This window comes from Tympanuchus pallidicinctus, unplaced genomic scaffold, assembly GCF_026119805.1.
Source record: "Tympanuchus pallidicinctus isolate F22 unplaced genomic scaffold, pur_lepc_1.0 scaffold3, whole genome shotgun sequence".
NCBI classification, from domain to species: domain Eukaryota; kingdom Metazoa; phylum Chordata; class Aves; order Galliformes; family Phasianidae; genus Tympanuchus; species Tympanuchus pallidicinctus.
This window is the reverse complement of record NW_026294747.1, coordinates 59,674,634-59,689,347: the sequence shown is the minus strand read 5'-3', so window position 1 is coordinate 59,689,347 and position 14,714 is coordinate 59,674,634. Positions and strand designations below refer to the sequence as shown.

The following is a 14,714-nucleotide window of genomic DNA, read 5'->3' as shown; positions in this document are numbered from 1 at the left end:
CAGCTGCTGCTGCCCTCCCCAGCCAACACAAATCCCTGCCTACAGCAAGCAGTTGGATGGCATCTCACCTGGAGGATTCTTCCAAGGATATCCTCCAAAAACTGGAGGTGCACACTTAAAACCAAACCTGCAGAGCAGGTCAGGAAGAGAAGCAGGCAGCACTGGCTCCCCATCCCTCTGGGGAAGCCAGGTGTCCATCACTGCGTTCTCTTCCCAGGAAGCAGCAGTGCTTACGTCAGATATCAGCCAGGTCACAAGGCCTGCACAAAGCTCACATGGCACAAGTAACAGATAGGAAGCAAATCTGTGATGTCCCCAGTTTGCTGCTTGTGGTAAAGGGAAGATTCTGCATAGCAGGGAGGACTCAAACAGCACAGGGGAACAACAAATTCCAGCTGGGGTAGAAATTGCTGCACAACAGGGAGCAAAGCTGCAGCTGCTCTTAGCACACATGAAGTCTCGCCAGTACTGAGCCCCATTTCAGATCAGCATCCCACTACTTACTGCCTCCTTCTCTCGGTCCATAATGGTTTCCAGCTCCTCGAAATGGCGAAGCTTTATCTCCAGCTTTTTCATCTGTGTTTCCACCAGGAGAGCAACCAGGGACTTGATTTTTCTTTCTTCCACTGCTGCTAGATGCTGAGAATAAAACAGAGCTCAGCTTTAAATGCATTTCATGGTTACCAGCCACACCTGCACCTAGCTGTAGCCATTCTGTTCTGTGTCTGGACAGAAATCAGGACTCCAGATTATCAACTTTATGCTCAGAATCAGAAGCCCTCAGGATGCTACCAAGCTTTTAAATAGGGGTCTGGTTGTAACACAGGCAGCACTGTGGCTGCTCATTTCTCACTAGCCATCCAACACTCAGGACACAGCATGCCCAGGGGAGATGCAAACAGGGGAGCACCTCACTATAAAGCCATACAACCTCTTGCTGCAGCAGTTCAGCTCCAGGATGGGGCAGAGCCTGTCTATGAAAAGGAACTCAAAACAGTCCCATCCAGTTTCTTTTGATAACCAGGCTGCAAGGCTGTGTGTACACAGTGCCAAACAGAACAGGAAAATGCAGACTCCCTGAAAGGCTGTGACAGACACACAGACAGGTACCTGGCATGGGAGACATAGAGCTTCATACACGGCATGAGACAGCCCATGGAATGCTGCACTTCTCAGGTGGGAGAGGCACACGGACTCACAAGAGCCCACCAGCTCTCACTGACAGCTTACAGCTCCAAATGAAGCCATGCTCAGAACAGGCACTGCCACCACTGCATTTCTGCGTGGCACCAGGGCAGTGTCAGTGAGTGGGCTTCAGTGAAACTAAAAGATGTGCAATAAAAGCCGGTGACAAAACTCCCATGGTTGGGACACAAAGCCTCTGATGGACATTTTGCCTGGCTTGATGTAATTTTAATTATTACACTGTTAGCAAGAAGTCAGGTAAAAGATGTCTGCAGTCACAAGCTGGAAAGTTGGGAGACCTCTGTAAGTGTAAAGCAAAGAGAATCTTCCCCCTTCCTGGAAGCACTGCAGGCCAGGCTGGATGGGGCTGTGAGCTGCTGTGCTGGAGGTGTCCCTCCTGTAGCAGGGGGTTGGAACTACATGATCCTTAAGGTCCCTTCCAACCCCAGCCATTCTATGGTTCTGTGTGTCTGATCCTCTGTGATTCACCACTGTGGCTGGTCTGTTTTGCCTGACAGTAAGTGGTGATGATCTCCCTGCCTCATCCCAACCCAGAGGTGTTTTCTCATCATATTCCCTCCCCTGGTGCCCCCAAGGGAGGCTGTGAGGGGCTCTGAGCACCCAATGGAGCTGCAGGTGTCTCTGCCTGCAGCAGGGCAGCCCATCCCCTCCCACTCAAACAATCCTGTGACACGGAGGCTCTCCCCTAAATGCTCTCATGCACTGGACATCACTCTCCAGATAGGACAACTTTCCTCCAATCCTTGGTTCTCCTTATAACTGCAATAATTCCTCTGATATCAAATCAAAAACTCTGTAACAGCTCTTTACACGGCCAGGTCTGGAGCTTAACGTGAAGAACTGAATTAGCCTCAGACAAAACACAGCTCAGCAAGAGCCTTAACACTGCCTGGGTTTTTAAATGCAGCTGGAAGGAGAAATCCCTGCTGCATCTGAATTCTACTCGGAAGCACGAGCGCTCTAATTAAAACATATTATTTCCTGTAATGTAAAGCTAGAATTCTTTGGGAATATCAGTACGATCATAAGCTGAGTCCCTTCTCCCTCCAGCACTCGTTAGCACCTAATGGAGGCAAGTGGGATATCGGTTTGATTTGGAGAACCAAGATTTCCATTAAGCAGAGATTAAACTCCATGCTTTAAAGTGAAGCATGGCTGGAAACACCTGCAAGGCTGCTGAGCAGCAGTGGGTTATCCTGTGGGTTATGCAGGTGGAAGGGCCTGGGACTGGAAGCAGCGTGGATGCAGATGTGATGCACAAGGAAGGCAGGCAGAAACCACGTGACATGGAAACAGAGACTGAAAATGATACTGTGAAAGAAGCAAAGGCGTTCTGGTTCCTGCAAAAAGAGAACGAACAAAGGAGAGCATGCAAGTGGTCATGATGGGGTGTAAGAGCTACCAGGGCATCAGTGCAAAGCACAGCTCATTAAGGGACTGCAGACAAACAAACAGGAGACGAATGACGGCCAAAAGCACGCTGTGAGCAGAAAGCAGCACCTCTGTGCTCAGGTTTCATCCAGCTGCCCATGAAAACCACTGCACCACTGCATCTGAGCACATTGCCTCCTTGTTCCCAGTGAGGGGTCACAATGGCACTGCACAAAGGCAACAAGAGGGTGCTGCTTCCTTCAGCACCACAAGCAGAGCCACCGAGCAGAGGGAAGCCCTTACAAGGGATGCCAAGAGTTACAGCTCTTTCTCAGGGCTGCTCACTGGCTTCATAAAGGCACGAGCAGCGCCCGAATTACGTTACACAGCTTCACTGATGAGGCCAAGCAGAAGAAATCAAAGATGGCATCTGTGGCCTTTCAAGGTATTAGAGATCAGAACGTGAAATTCTACAGCTCTGGAACAAAAGACCATTTTAAAAAGAGATCTAATGTGAACTGCAAACCAAGCAGTGGATCTGTGTGCAGAACAAACCTTTGCTTTGGTGGCAGCTGAGGCGAGAGCAGCAGCTGCAGCTGTAGCCACATTTCCTTCCGAGATCTCGTGTTCCACTTTCTTCTTCCCAGCCTCCATTTCTTTGTCTTTGCTTGCATCAACGTTCTCCTTGTTCTCTTCTGCCTCCTTTTCTTCTGCAAGAGATTTGTGGCCAAGTTCGTTACGTGCATTCCCCCTTTGTGAGCAGCACGGTGCCAGGACAGGAATTGCACTGCTCTGAGTCAAACCAAGCCATTCATCCACACCCCACCAGTCCTACGTTGCTGCTGCCGCCCATCCGAGTGCTGCAGAGGGGACAGCATTAGTTTAAAAGGGTCTGATCCAACACACACTTTCAGTTTCCATCCTGTTTATCCCTTTTCTGCCATCAGTGTGCCTCCACCGGACCTCTTCTAGCTGTATTTCCAGATCAACTCCATTACCACCTCTTCTTTCTATATGAATTCCAACACATCTCATTCTTCCTGGCACCAACATGCTGGCTGTAAGCCCCAGGTAAGAGCAATACATCCACCAGGTAAAGAGAACGTGTCAAATAACAAGAGGAACAGCCCATGGAGGAACAGCCCATCAAACTAAAGACTGCAGCACCTCACAGGGAAATCACCCCACAGAGTTACTTTCTAAGCGTAGAAGTGGGCAGCCCCATTTCTTTGTGTGATCAGATGGAGTGGAATACAGGCAGAAGAAAAGAATTCTGACCTACACTCGCTCTCCAACTGTAATTTCTCCACCCAGTCACAACACAAAGCTCAGCTGAGCTCTAAAATGAGTTCAAGGAAGAATTCAGTGCCTGAGCTTGGCAGCAAAATTAAACCAGAATATTTACTACTGAAGCACGAAGCTGCCTGATGTGCAGGAGGAAATACTTCTGCCACAACTGAGTTTATGGTCCCTTCCAAACACTTCAGAGGAAGGCTATTAAAGCTAGCACAGCCTGAGGAACAGCTGGGGGCAGTTACCTGGTTTGGTGTCTGCAGTCGCTTCACTTTCTTGTTCCTTTTCTGGATTCCTCTCATTTTCTCCTTCTTGTACTTTATCACCTTCCTCAATTTCACTCTCTGCTTTGCTTTCAACCTAAACGGGATGAAGGATTGTTTGGAGAATGAGAGCTATACGAGGCACCCACTGTTGACTTGGTTGACAGCTTTCAAATTGATTTGCAATCATGAAGGAGGATTAAACTTTAAAGGCTGACTTCTGCTGAAGCCCATTTTGACACTCCTACCAACAACCTGAATAAAGCCAGTAACTGCAGCATCAGCTCCAGCGGCCCAGGCTGAGCTCTCCACCTGGTGGGATGTGACACCCTACAGAACCTGCTGGCACGTGTTCTGCTCCCTGCTGTCCCCACGTGGATGTGGGCACACCTCACACCCTGTCCAGTGTTTGTTATGTTCACAGCATTCATAGAACCATGGGATGAATCACAGAACCACAGAATGGCCTGGGTTGCAAAGGACCACAAAACTCACCCAGTTCCAACCCCTGCTGTGTGCAGGTCGCCAACCAGCAGCCCAGGCTGCCCAGAGCCACATCCAGCCTGGCCTTGAATGCATTCATCTGCCCACCCGTTATCTCCAAATTGTGAGGAACTGTAACCACAGCAGTGGCCTGTGGGCCCAAATGCCACAGCTGAATTACGTGTTTCTGCCCAGGAACTGGTGGGAGAGCAATGTTTGCAAAAAGAAAGGGAAACAATTTAAATCTGGGCACCTTAAGCTATCAGCAATGGAATCAGCAGCAGCTTCATGCTTGAGACTGCAAGCATCATTTTTCCCTTGGAGATTTCCTGCAAAAAGGAGTTTCACTGACCAGCTACAGAGACCTCCACTGAGCCCAACCTCATCTCCCACACCCAGGGGATGGAACAGCTCCCAAAGCAGCACCCAGAGCTGCAGAGCTGCACACATTGAACAAGCATTGCCCCCATTGTCACTGCAGAGTTCCAACAGCAGTTAATCATTATTCAGGTTGTCTGCCCAGCTCCACTCAATCATGGTTGCCAAGCACTGCAAGGAACCCAAACAACTCACCGTTTCCCAGGAAGGCCCTCACCCCTCTGATCCTGACAGAGCCAAAAGCTGCTTTCAACTCTGGGGAAGGCAATTTGCCACCAGACAGACTTTTCCAGGGCAAGACTTCAAAGCAACTCCTGCCTTAGACCACTACAAGTCCTGAACAATAGCAAACCAATGTCCTTCTGCAGCTGAAGTCCCCACGATTCATTTGATACTGACTGCTTTACATTTCCTCCCAGCCCCAAGCTCCTTTTCTCAGGACTAGGAAACAAGATGCTGGCAAAAGAAACGTGGCAATGACTGAAGACCAGAGCACTCACTGCAAGTGGAGCAGGGACTGCAAAGTGCTGGGGAGCACTGCTCTCACAGGACTGACCAGCACACTCCTACCCCCTTCTTATCAGGCATTTCAGAACGCAGTGATTTGGGTCTGTGAGTGTCAGAAGTGCCTCATCAGAGCCATATGCTGAGCTGAGTTTACCTTCTCAGGCTGCTGCCCATCTGTCTCTGTTTCCATTTTTTCTTCTTCGGCTCCATCTGAGAACACAAATAAAGTATTTAGAATTGTCATAACATTCATTCATTAGGCTCATTTCAGAATTAACTCCATTTTCTGTTCCGTGCTGATGATGGTTTATAAGGAAAGCCACACAGCACTGAAATCCTGGAGGACACAAAGCCTCTTACATTAATCTTGGTTCAAAAACCAAGTTTACTTGCAAATGTAAATGTAAGAGGTTTTCTTTTCAGCCCACCGAGCAGGACAAAACGTGGCATTATCTGTGCTCTGCTGATACACCCAGCTCACCCACAGAGGGGGAAACACTCAGCTCTATCAATTTTAGCCACATAAAGAGGAGTTTAACACACAGCTCCGCAGTGCTGGAGTCACACAGTAATTCCCACTGCTAAGTCACAGCATTATACAATGTTTTCCCCAATACAGCCAATTTGGTTCTGTAGATGGTTGTCAGTTACATGATTAACCTCAATTACGGAGCTGCCAGACTTGTAATTCCTCCTCAGCACCGGATCCCCTGAGCTGCTTTTGATGCACGGCCCATCCAGCAGCACTCTCCGGGGCTGCAGGTCAGCTGAAGATTTAAATTCCATCCTGCAGATGCCACAATTCTGTGCTAAGGTTCCCAAAGCAATACCTCATTACTGCCTACGCCAGCACTTGATGCCTTGCAGACCATACAGCGGAGTTTGCTGGCATTTCACATGCCTTACAGACAGAATTAGAGAAGCATTCAGGTTGGAGGAGACCCCTGAGATCCCCATCCACCCCCCCATGCCCACTGCCCACATCCCTCAGTGCCACATCCCCACAGCTCTGAACAGCCCTGGGATGGTGACCCCCCCCTTCCCTGGGCAGCTGCGCCAGCACTGATCACTCTCAGGGGAAAGAACTGTTCCCCATATCCAACCTGACCCTCCCCTGGTGATCCTGAAGCCATGACCCTTGTTCTACTGCTGTTAGCAAGGAAGAGGCCGACCTCCATCTCACTGCATCCACATACGGAGCCCAACGAATGGGAACTGAATAATAATGATGCTCAAGTCAGAGAAGACAGTCCAAAAGGTGTCCTGTGATGGATGGTCCTGGACAACTCTCCCACCCTCACCGTGCTCCTTCATTCTCCCATTCCTCCCCAGCTTACTGACAGCAGTACCTGGAGGCTGGATCAATGAAGTGACCCAAGTTAGAGCCACAGAATGGTTGGGTTGGAAGGGAGCTCAAGGATCACGAAGCTCCAACCCCCCACCAATGCAGGGCCACCAACCTCCCCATTGCACAGCAGCCCAGGCTGCCCAGGGCCCCATCCAACCTGGCCTCCAACACCTCCAGGGATGGACGGGGCATCACAGCCTCTCTGGGCAGCTGTTGCAGCCCCTCCCCGCTCTCACAGCACACAACTTCCCCTCACATCCAACCTCCAGCTGCCCTCCCTCAGCTCCAAACCATTTCCCTCGTCCTGCTGCCATCTCCCCTTGCACACAGCTGACTCCCCTCCTGGCTGCAGGCTCCCTTCAGGCACTGCAGGCTGCACTGAGGTCACCCCGCAGCTTCTCTTCTCCATGCTGAACAAGCCCAGCTCCCTCAGCCTGTCTTTGTAGGGAGGTGCTGCAGCCCTCTGAGCATCTTTGTGGCTCCTCTGGCCCCTCTCCAACAGCTCCCTGTCCTTCTTGTCCTGGAGGCCCCAGACCTGGACACAGCACTGCAGATGAGGCCTCACAAGAGCAGAGCAGAGAGGGACAATCACCTCCCTGTCCCTGCTGCCACCCCTCTGCTGATGGAGCCCAGGATGCCATTGGCTTTCCAAGCTACAAGAGCACCCTGCTGGCTCACGGTCAGTTCTTCACCCACCAGGACTCCCAGGACTTTCTCTGCATTCTTTCCATTGGGAACCTGCAGCAACTTTACCAGACCCCCAGAAATACCCAACCCTGGCCGCAGTGCCATCACAGCAGCAGCCATCAGGATGGACATCCAGCCCATGACAACGTGCTTCCTGCTGCTGCCTGTCTGGGTTCTGGCTGGTGAGACCGAGCTCTTCAAGCTAATAGCCTCTTATTTACTGTCTGCATGGCATCCAAATAGCTGTGACACAGACATGTGAGGAGCTCTGCCAGCACTGCCAGACCTGGGAGCTGCAGAGTGCTTTCTGCCCAGCTCGCAGCCCATTCACCTCTGGCACCTACCAAGGCAGGAATGGCTCGACTGTAAGCAAGCTAAAGGGGCAAAAAGGAAAACAGAGATGCAACCTCTGGCAGTGCTCCAGCAGCACTATCAGCACCATGGCTGTGTGTATGCACTGAGAGAAGGGCTTTAGCAGCAGTGGGGATGCTGTCCTTGGCGCCGACCTCCTGGTGCCAACCCTTGGCTCATTCACTCCTGCTGATCCTGAGGCCTTTCAGGATAAGAGATACCAAATGTGCTGATGGGGAAGGACATGAGATAGCAAGTGTTTCAATGCAGAACATCAGGAAGGTGACCGAGCATTGCACCACTTCCCAATACTTTGCCCAAAAATTGTTCTAAAGGCCAAACAACCCCAACTGTTCCGTAACAAGACCAGAAGGAAGCTTCAGCACAGCCTTGTGCTCCTTGCCCAGGATCCCACAGCTGCCAGAACAGACACCCCAGTGCAATTTCACGTACACAGGCATTAAGAAGGAAGCTTGCTTAGCCCAGGGCTCCAGCACACACTGCTGTACCAACATAGCAGTGCTGCTGGAAAGCCCTCACCCATCTGAAGACACCAGCTGGTGGAGGGGGGCTGTTCTCTGTAATCCTCCTTTTACTGCTAATTCCCCCCTGCTGCACTGAAGCAAAACAGAGGCACAGAATGCATCCCTTCAACAGCAACAGTTCTGTAGAAAAGTTTTTACAGAAGCCCCTGCCATGTATATAAGAAAAGCATTAAACAGTGTAGAAGAAAAATACATTGAAATCTCTGACCAAGATGATGGTTTCCTGACTTGAAGAAGATAAATCTACTTATCCAACCCATCTGCCACCATGATTCAATTCGTGGTGGAAAGGGAAGCACCTCAGAAGTTACAACTCAGAGCAAATCCCATAGGACAATGGCTAATAGGACAAAAGCCAAAATCAGGTCTTTCAGATAGGACTGAATTCCCCCTTCTGTTCTAACCTCAGTCCTGGAGGCGAGGGTTCCTGTGTTCTGAGTACAACACACAGCAAAGCTGCCACTCTCAGGGTAAAGAAAAGCAGTGGATGGTGCAGCGTGGTGCCCTGCTGCACCCAGAGATATTCACGTGGGTCGTGCTGTGCAGCTGCACGGCCAACCACTGCTGCTGCTCCTCAGGCATTCACTGCTAAACTCCGCAGCAGCCGAGGTGAGCTCCATCAAGTATTCCTTTTTCACTTGCAGATCCTGGCTATCGCTAGCGACGCTGCCACAGAAGATGTGCCAAGGCAAACACACTGCAAGGTCAGAGAGCTGGCCATAGAGTCGGCCGTAGGGCTGGCCACAGAATGGTTAGGCTGGAAGGGACGTTCCAGCCCAGCCCTCTGCCATCTCAGGGCTGCTACCCACCAGTTCTGGCTGCTCAGGGCCCCATCCAGCCCGCACTCTTCTTCCTCTGAGCCTTCACATGGAAAGTTCTCAACTAAAACCACCACAGCCTTCTCAGCAGGGAACAGCAAGTCCTCCTGGACTCTCTGAGCACACTTGAGTGACTCTTTCAGAAATTCTCCTGTATCAGAGGGTCACATTCAGCTGCAGAAAGAATTAGGAGGTATGTTACGTGTGACAGCAAGATTGCTGTGAACATCCTGACTTAACTTAGGTCTGCAAGTCCTGGCTGTAAGAAAACATGTTGTTCTGAACTGAGGATGACAACTCGAGGCAGGTTGGAGTCAATGGATTTTGAGAAGTGCTGCCCTGTGTCAGCTCCCAGGCCACTATCTGCACTGACAGCTCCTGCTGTGCCATTCATTCCATACTTGTGCACACCAAGGAGCCCACGTGGAAGTCCTGCATGCAGTAAGAAGGGAGCTGCTGCTTGTTAGTTTGGGAGTTACAAATCGGTTTAGCTGGGTTCAAGCAGGTTTTTGTCTCTGGATGAAAGGTAACTCCGGTACCTTGTAAGCAATTAACATCCAATGAAAATGAATCACAAACTCAAGTAAGAAAAGATCTGCAAAGAAAAATAAATGTATTTCTGAGCCCCCATGTGAGAGGTAGGAGAAACCATTCCTGCATTTCTGCAAGACACAAACACAGCCTTCCTGACTTTGTGACGTGGTGGCATCAGGTCACAGAGAATAAAACTGGTGATGCAAATGAGCACTGATGGTTGGAGATGCACGTTTCTAACACCAAAGGGGAAGACTTGACTGTAATGAGAAAGACCCTACAATCCTTTTTACAGGACAGCCACGATGCTCTGACACCATTCAGAGGTTTTGGAATGTGAAACCTGCAGGATGGGAGAGAAGGAAGGAGAGCTGCTCCTCACCCCCATGGCAGGAGCTGCGCTGAGCCCTGGGGCTCCAGCTGTGGGGAGGGAAGCTGCCCATTTCAGCAGGGCTTGGATTACTTCCGAGTTAAAGCACAGCCTGGGGAACCCACAAGAAATCATCCTGCCACAAATGAGGTAAAAAAGCTTCTCCTCCGTACCTGTGTTCGGCTTCTCTACTGTACGTCACAAGACTGGCTGTAAAGTGTTAAATTTAATCATCACTTACGTTGCTTACAGTTGCAGTGGAGCAGTAAATCAGAGCACCATTCCCCCACTGTTTGCTGTCACAGATGAGCTACAGTGCAAAGCATCCATACCCCACCAGGGAAACAGTGCCAGGGAAATACTTGGTAGATAAGGCCTGAATCCACACGTAGCTGCCTCCACCACGGGCACTTCAGAGACTCCCCAGTGCCCCATTTGGCACACATATATGCAGGCAGTGCAGTTAATCACCTCTGGAAAGTTATTAGGAAAGCACACACGCTCAGAGGAGATGTGGGAGGAACGCTGAGCACACGGGCGTGCTGCACACTGCTCTGCAGCTCCATCCCCACCCGCAGAGCCGGGCTCCTTTGGTGGCTCATTTTCATTACAACAGCAGCATCTCCCATCACACTGATAACACACAGCCCTGGGAAGCTTCTCTGGACTCTGCTGGGCTTTCCAGTTTCAATCTGAAAGGAGCCACGGCTTGGAGATTCCAACGACTGGACAGCCCGTGTTCCTGGATATCAGCGGTGCCTCCAGGAACCACTCCAGCACTGCTTTCCCCTTTTGCTCTCTGCAGTGCCTATAATTCACCAACACTAAGAGCTTTACTTCAAAAATACACCAGCTGACAAGCTCTAATTACAGTACAGAGACCACAGTGGGCATTTTCAGCTCTCTGTGGTGAGATGCACCTCTTTGGGTCCGGCCACCAAAGCACAGCTGCAGCCCAGCCCAGCAAACCCAACTGGGCCCTAAAGCACGACCCACGGCTGAGCTGGAGGTGCTGATCACAGTGACCCACTTCACTGCTGCTCAGCAGCTCCCCGGGGAGAGCCATCTGCTGTTGTCCTAATTTATGCCATTAGTCACAGCCCAACACAAATCGCATTAGCCATAACAGGGCAGTATTACTTATACAACTCAGTGCAGCTCATTCAGAAGTAATCGTGTTATGGGCAGCTGCTCTCCAGCTCCACACATTACATGACAAGCATCTCAACGGTCCTGCCTGCAAGCTGTGGGCAAGGTTCTCCTAAAGGAAGGGCTGCCAGACCAGCAACTCTGCCAGTGACGTGGATATGGTGAGCTGCCACAACTGTGCTGCAGGACGGAGAAGGAAGGCTCAAAGAACTCATGACAGAGGTCCTTGGGGTGAATACTACAGCAAAAGCTGTTCTCAGAGCATCAGAGAATCATTCAGGTTGGAAGAGGCCACTAAGACCAGCAAGTCCAACTGCCAGCCATTCCACCATGCCCACAGTGTCACGTCTCTATGGTCCTGGAACACCCCTGGGATGGTTACCCCCATCCCCTGGGCAGCTGTGCCACTGCTCAACTGCTCTTTGGAGAAGAAATTGCTCCCAATATCCAACCCGACCTTCTTCCAGCTCAAGCTGAGGCCACCACCTCTCATTCTATCAACAGGAACACAGAAAAAGGGCACAAAATCACGCTGGACATAAGTAACTCTTCACCTTCAGTTGTATGGACTGGAGCACAGTCCCTCACCATCCCATCACACAGCGTGCACTGTGCTCATGTCTCCGGACAGGCTGACAGCAAGTCAAGGATGAGATGCACAAAGCCAGGTCCAACCAACCCATCAGCCCAGAGCACAGCCAGCACTGTTCTGACCAAAGCTACTCGCTGAACTCACCACTGTCATCTGCAGCGAGCTGAACGAAGCAGCAGCCAGCAGTGCTGGAGTGAAAAATAATGCTGCACTGAGGAGCTGGCAGATCTGTGCAAAGCTCGGGAGATGAAGGGATCTGAGAAACTAGCAGGTATGCAGCTAAATATCCCTCTGTGCTCGCCTTACTGCTGTGCAATCATAGAATGGTTGGGGTTGGAAGGGACCTTAAAGATCACGTCGTTCCAACCCCTGCTGTAGGCAGGGACACCTCCCAGCACAGCAGCTGCTCACAGCCCCATCCGGCCTGGCCTGCAGTGCTTGCAGGGAGGGGGCATCCACAGCCTCACTGCACAACCTGTGCCAGTGTCTCACCACGCTCACAGTTCTTTACTCCTCATTTCTTCCTCATATCTGGTCTGTATCTGCCCTCTTTCAATTTACAGCCATAAGGAGAGCCAACGTAGAGCTAAGGTGTCTGAGAAACAGCAGGTTCAACTGGACCACAAACAGAACTCAGCTTGCTGTGTCATAACCACAGCACTGGAAAGGCAGCACTGTCCAACTGCTCCAATCCACAGGACTGGCATGAAATCTGCTCTGCTATTTCTGCCCATTCAACTCATGCATATGCCAAGCAAGAAAACTTCCATTAATCCACAGCAGGAAAACAAACTGCTAGAACTAAAGGTGGTGCTGAGTTACTAACTTGTTGTCAGGAGCCAATAACCACAGAATCCACAGAATGGCCTGGGTTGCAAAGGAGCACGATGCTCATCCAGCTCCAACCCCCTGCTGTGTGCAGGTCACCAACCAGCAGCCCAGGCTGCCCAGAGCCACATCCAGCCTGGCCTTGAATGCCTGCAGGGATGGGGCATCCACAGCCTCCTTGGGCAACCTGTGCCAGTGCCTCACCTCCCTCTGGGGGAAAAACTTCCTCCTCATATCCAACCTAAACCTCCCCTGTCTCACTTTAAAACCATTCCCCTTGTCCCATCACCATCCACCCTCACAGTTATAAATCCTACAGCCCACCTGCTGTAATCCTGCAGCAAGCACAAGAGGAATGACCATCCCTGGTGCTGCCCCTTACCAACAGCATCTCCTGCTGCAGGTGGGCTCAGTCAATCAAGAGGCACAAGAAGGGCCCAGCACAGCTGTGTGCAGCTCTCTGCATTCAGATGCTCACCCATCTTTTCTGGCTCGTCCGGCCCCGTCCCAGCAATGCAGCTGCTCTCCAGCCCATAGGTGGGATCCACCTTCCCTGAGGCACGTGCTGCTTCCTGCACTTTCTTCACGTGGGCTTCCACCAGCTCCAGGGGCACCTCCTCTCTGACACGAGAGAACTCCTCTGTGAACAATTAGGCACGATGTTACTTGGGGGGTTATTAAAGGAAAATTAATGGTTACGATCTCAAATCAGCACGCAGGTGAGCCTGGTGTCAAAATGAGTTCTCAAAGGTGTATCTGAGAGAGCACGTTCCTTCTTTCTGCATTCAGTGCCTGATTTTCTCTCTCCAATGCGGTACGAGAGACTCTTTCCAATCACATACATTTGCTTTTACATATGAAAATAAGGGAAAAAACTCCCAAATCCTATCTCATTGAGTTTCCCAGGGGGTACAGCTGTGGCTGAGAGTTTCAACGGTAGGAAATGGGAAAATGGAAGTTTACCATCATGCATTTACACACAGCCAGCCAACTGCAATCAGCCACTGCAATTCCAGGGCAGCGCCTGCAAAGCACCACTGGGCAGCGAGCACAGAAAGGGAACTCAATGGCTTCTAAGAGTTATTCCAGCCTGTCTACAAACCAAGTTCCAGTGCACCAAAATACACTGCTGGCCGTTAGACCTGAGAACATCTCACGGTCTCCAAGAACCTGTAGGAACTGAGATGCACAGAGAAAGTGTGAAATAACTGCAGGGATGAACTCGTACCTAAGGCAGCCTTTGCTGCTGCTGATGCCACACGAGGGTCCACCACCGATGCCAGGAAAGCAACGGTGCTCATCACGGGGTTGCCAGACTGGCTGAAGGGCACAGGCTGGTAGGCCAGGGGGCCGAGGGACGCATCCGAGTTCTCCAGGTAGGGGTCTTCAATGGGGAGCCTTAGGAAATGCAGGATGCACTCATCCTGGGTGCGGCTGCCAACGTGCTCCGAGACCTTGTTCCAGTCGTCCTTGTACATCTCCAGGGCCTGTGAGAGATGGAGGTACCTTATGTACATTCATTGATCTGGGGAAAAGCACCACCACTCCACCTTGTGCAACACTGGTTATTTCAGTGAGGCAACAGAAGATGGAACGCAATGACTATTGAAGCTATTTTGGTGCCCCAGAGAGCTCATCTCACCAGGACCTCAGTGCCACCCTGCACAGACCATCACACAAGTTTATGCTGTTACTGTATTGCAAGAAAAGTCAGAGGATTTGGGATTTACTTTTAACATTTGTACAGGCTGTGTGCCCCCTCCTTATGCAGAACCAAGGTTTGCCTCTCCTGCCAAGTCTCACCGAATGCTTTTTAATTCCCATAAGAATTCCCCTTCAGGGCACTTGTGCTCTCATTTGTGCCTTAATGCACTGAGCTCTTTGGGGCAGAAACAGTATTTATTTCACATATGTGTACTGCATATGACGGTGAAGTCCAACTCCTCCACTCAGCAGATGTCAGGAAAATGAAAGAGCATCAGACCAATACA

General features: G+C 50.8%; 1 protein-coding gene across 1 annotated transcript in view; it reads right to left on the bottom strand.

Annotated features, from left to right (window-relative positions):
- The window catches only part of SMARCC1 (SWI/SNF related, matrix associated, actin dependent regulator of chromatin subfamily c member 1), a 67,855-nt gene that overhangs the window by 13,071 nt on the left and 40,070 nt on the right, over positions 1 to 14,714 (bottom strand). The window contains exons 20-25 of the mRNA XM_052695041.1: positions 13,952 to 14,210; positions 13,202 to 13,363; positions 5,656 to 5,711; positions 4,116 to 4,230; positions 3,133 to 3,287; positions 505 to 639 (exon numbers count right to left, since the gene is read on the bottom strand). Of these exons, the coding sequence (XP_052551001.1) occupies positions 505 to 639; positions 3,133 to 3,287; positions 4,116 to 4,230; positions 5,656 to 5,711; positions 13,202 to 13,363; positions 13,952 to 14,210 (882 nt within the window). The remainder of the gene's footprint in view (positions 1 to 504; positions 640 to 3,132; positions 3,288 to 4,115; positions 4,231 to 5,655; positions 5,712 to 13,201; positions 13,364 to 13,951; positions 14,211 to 14,714) is intronic.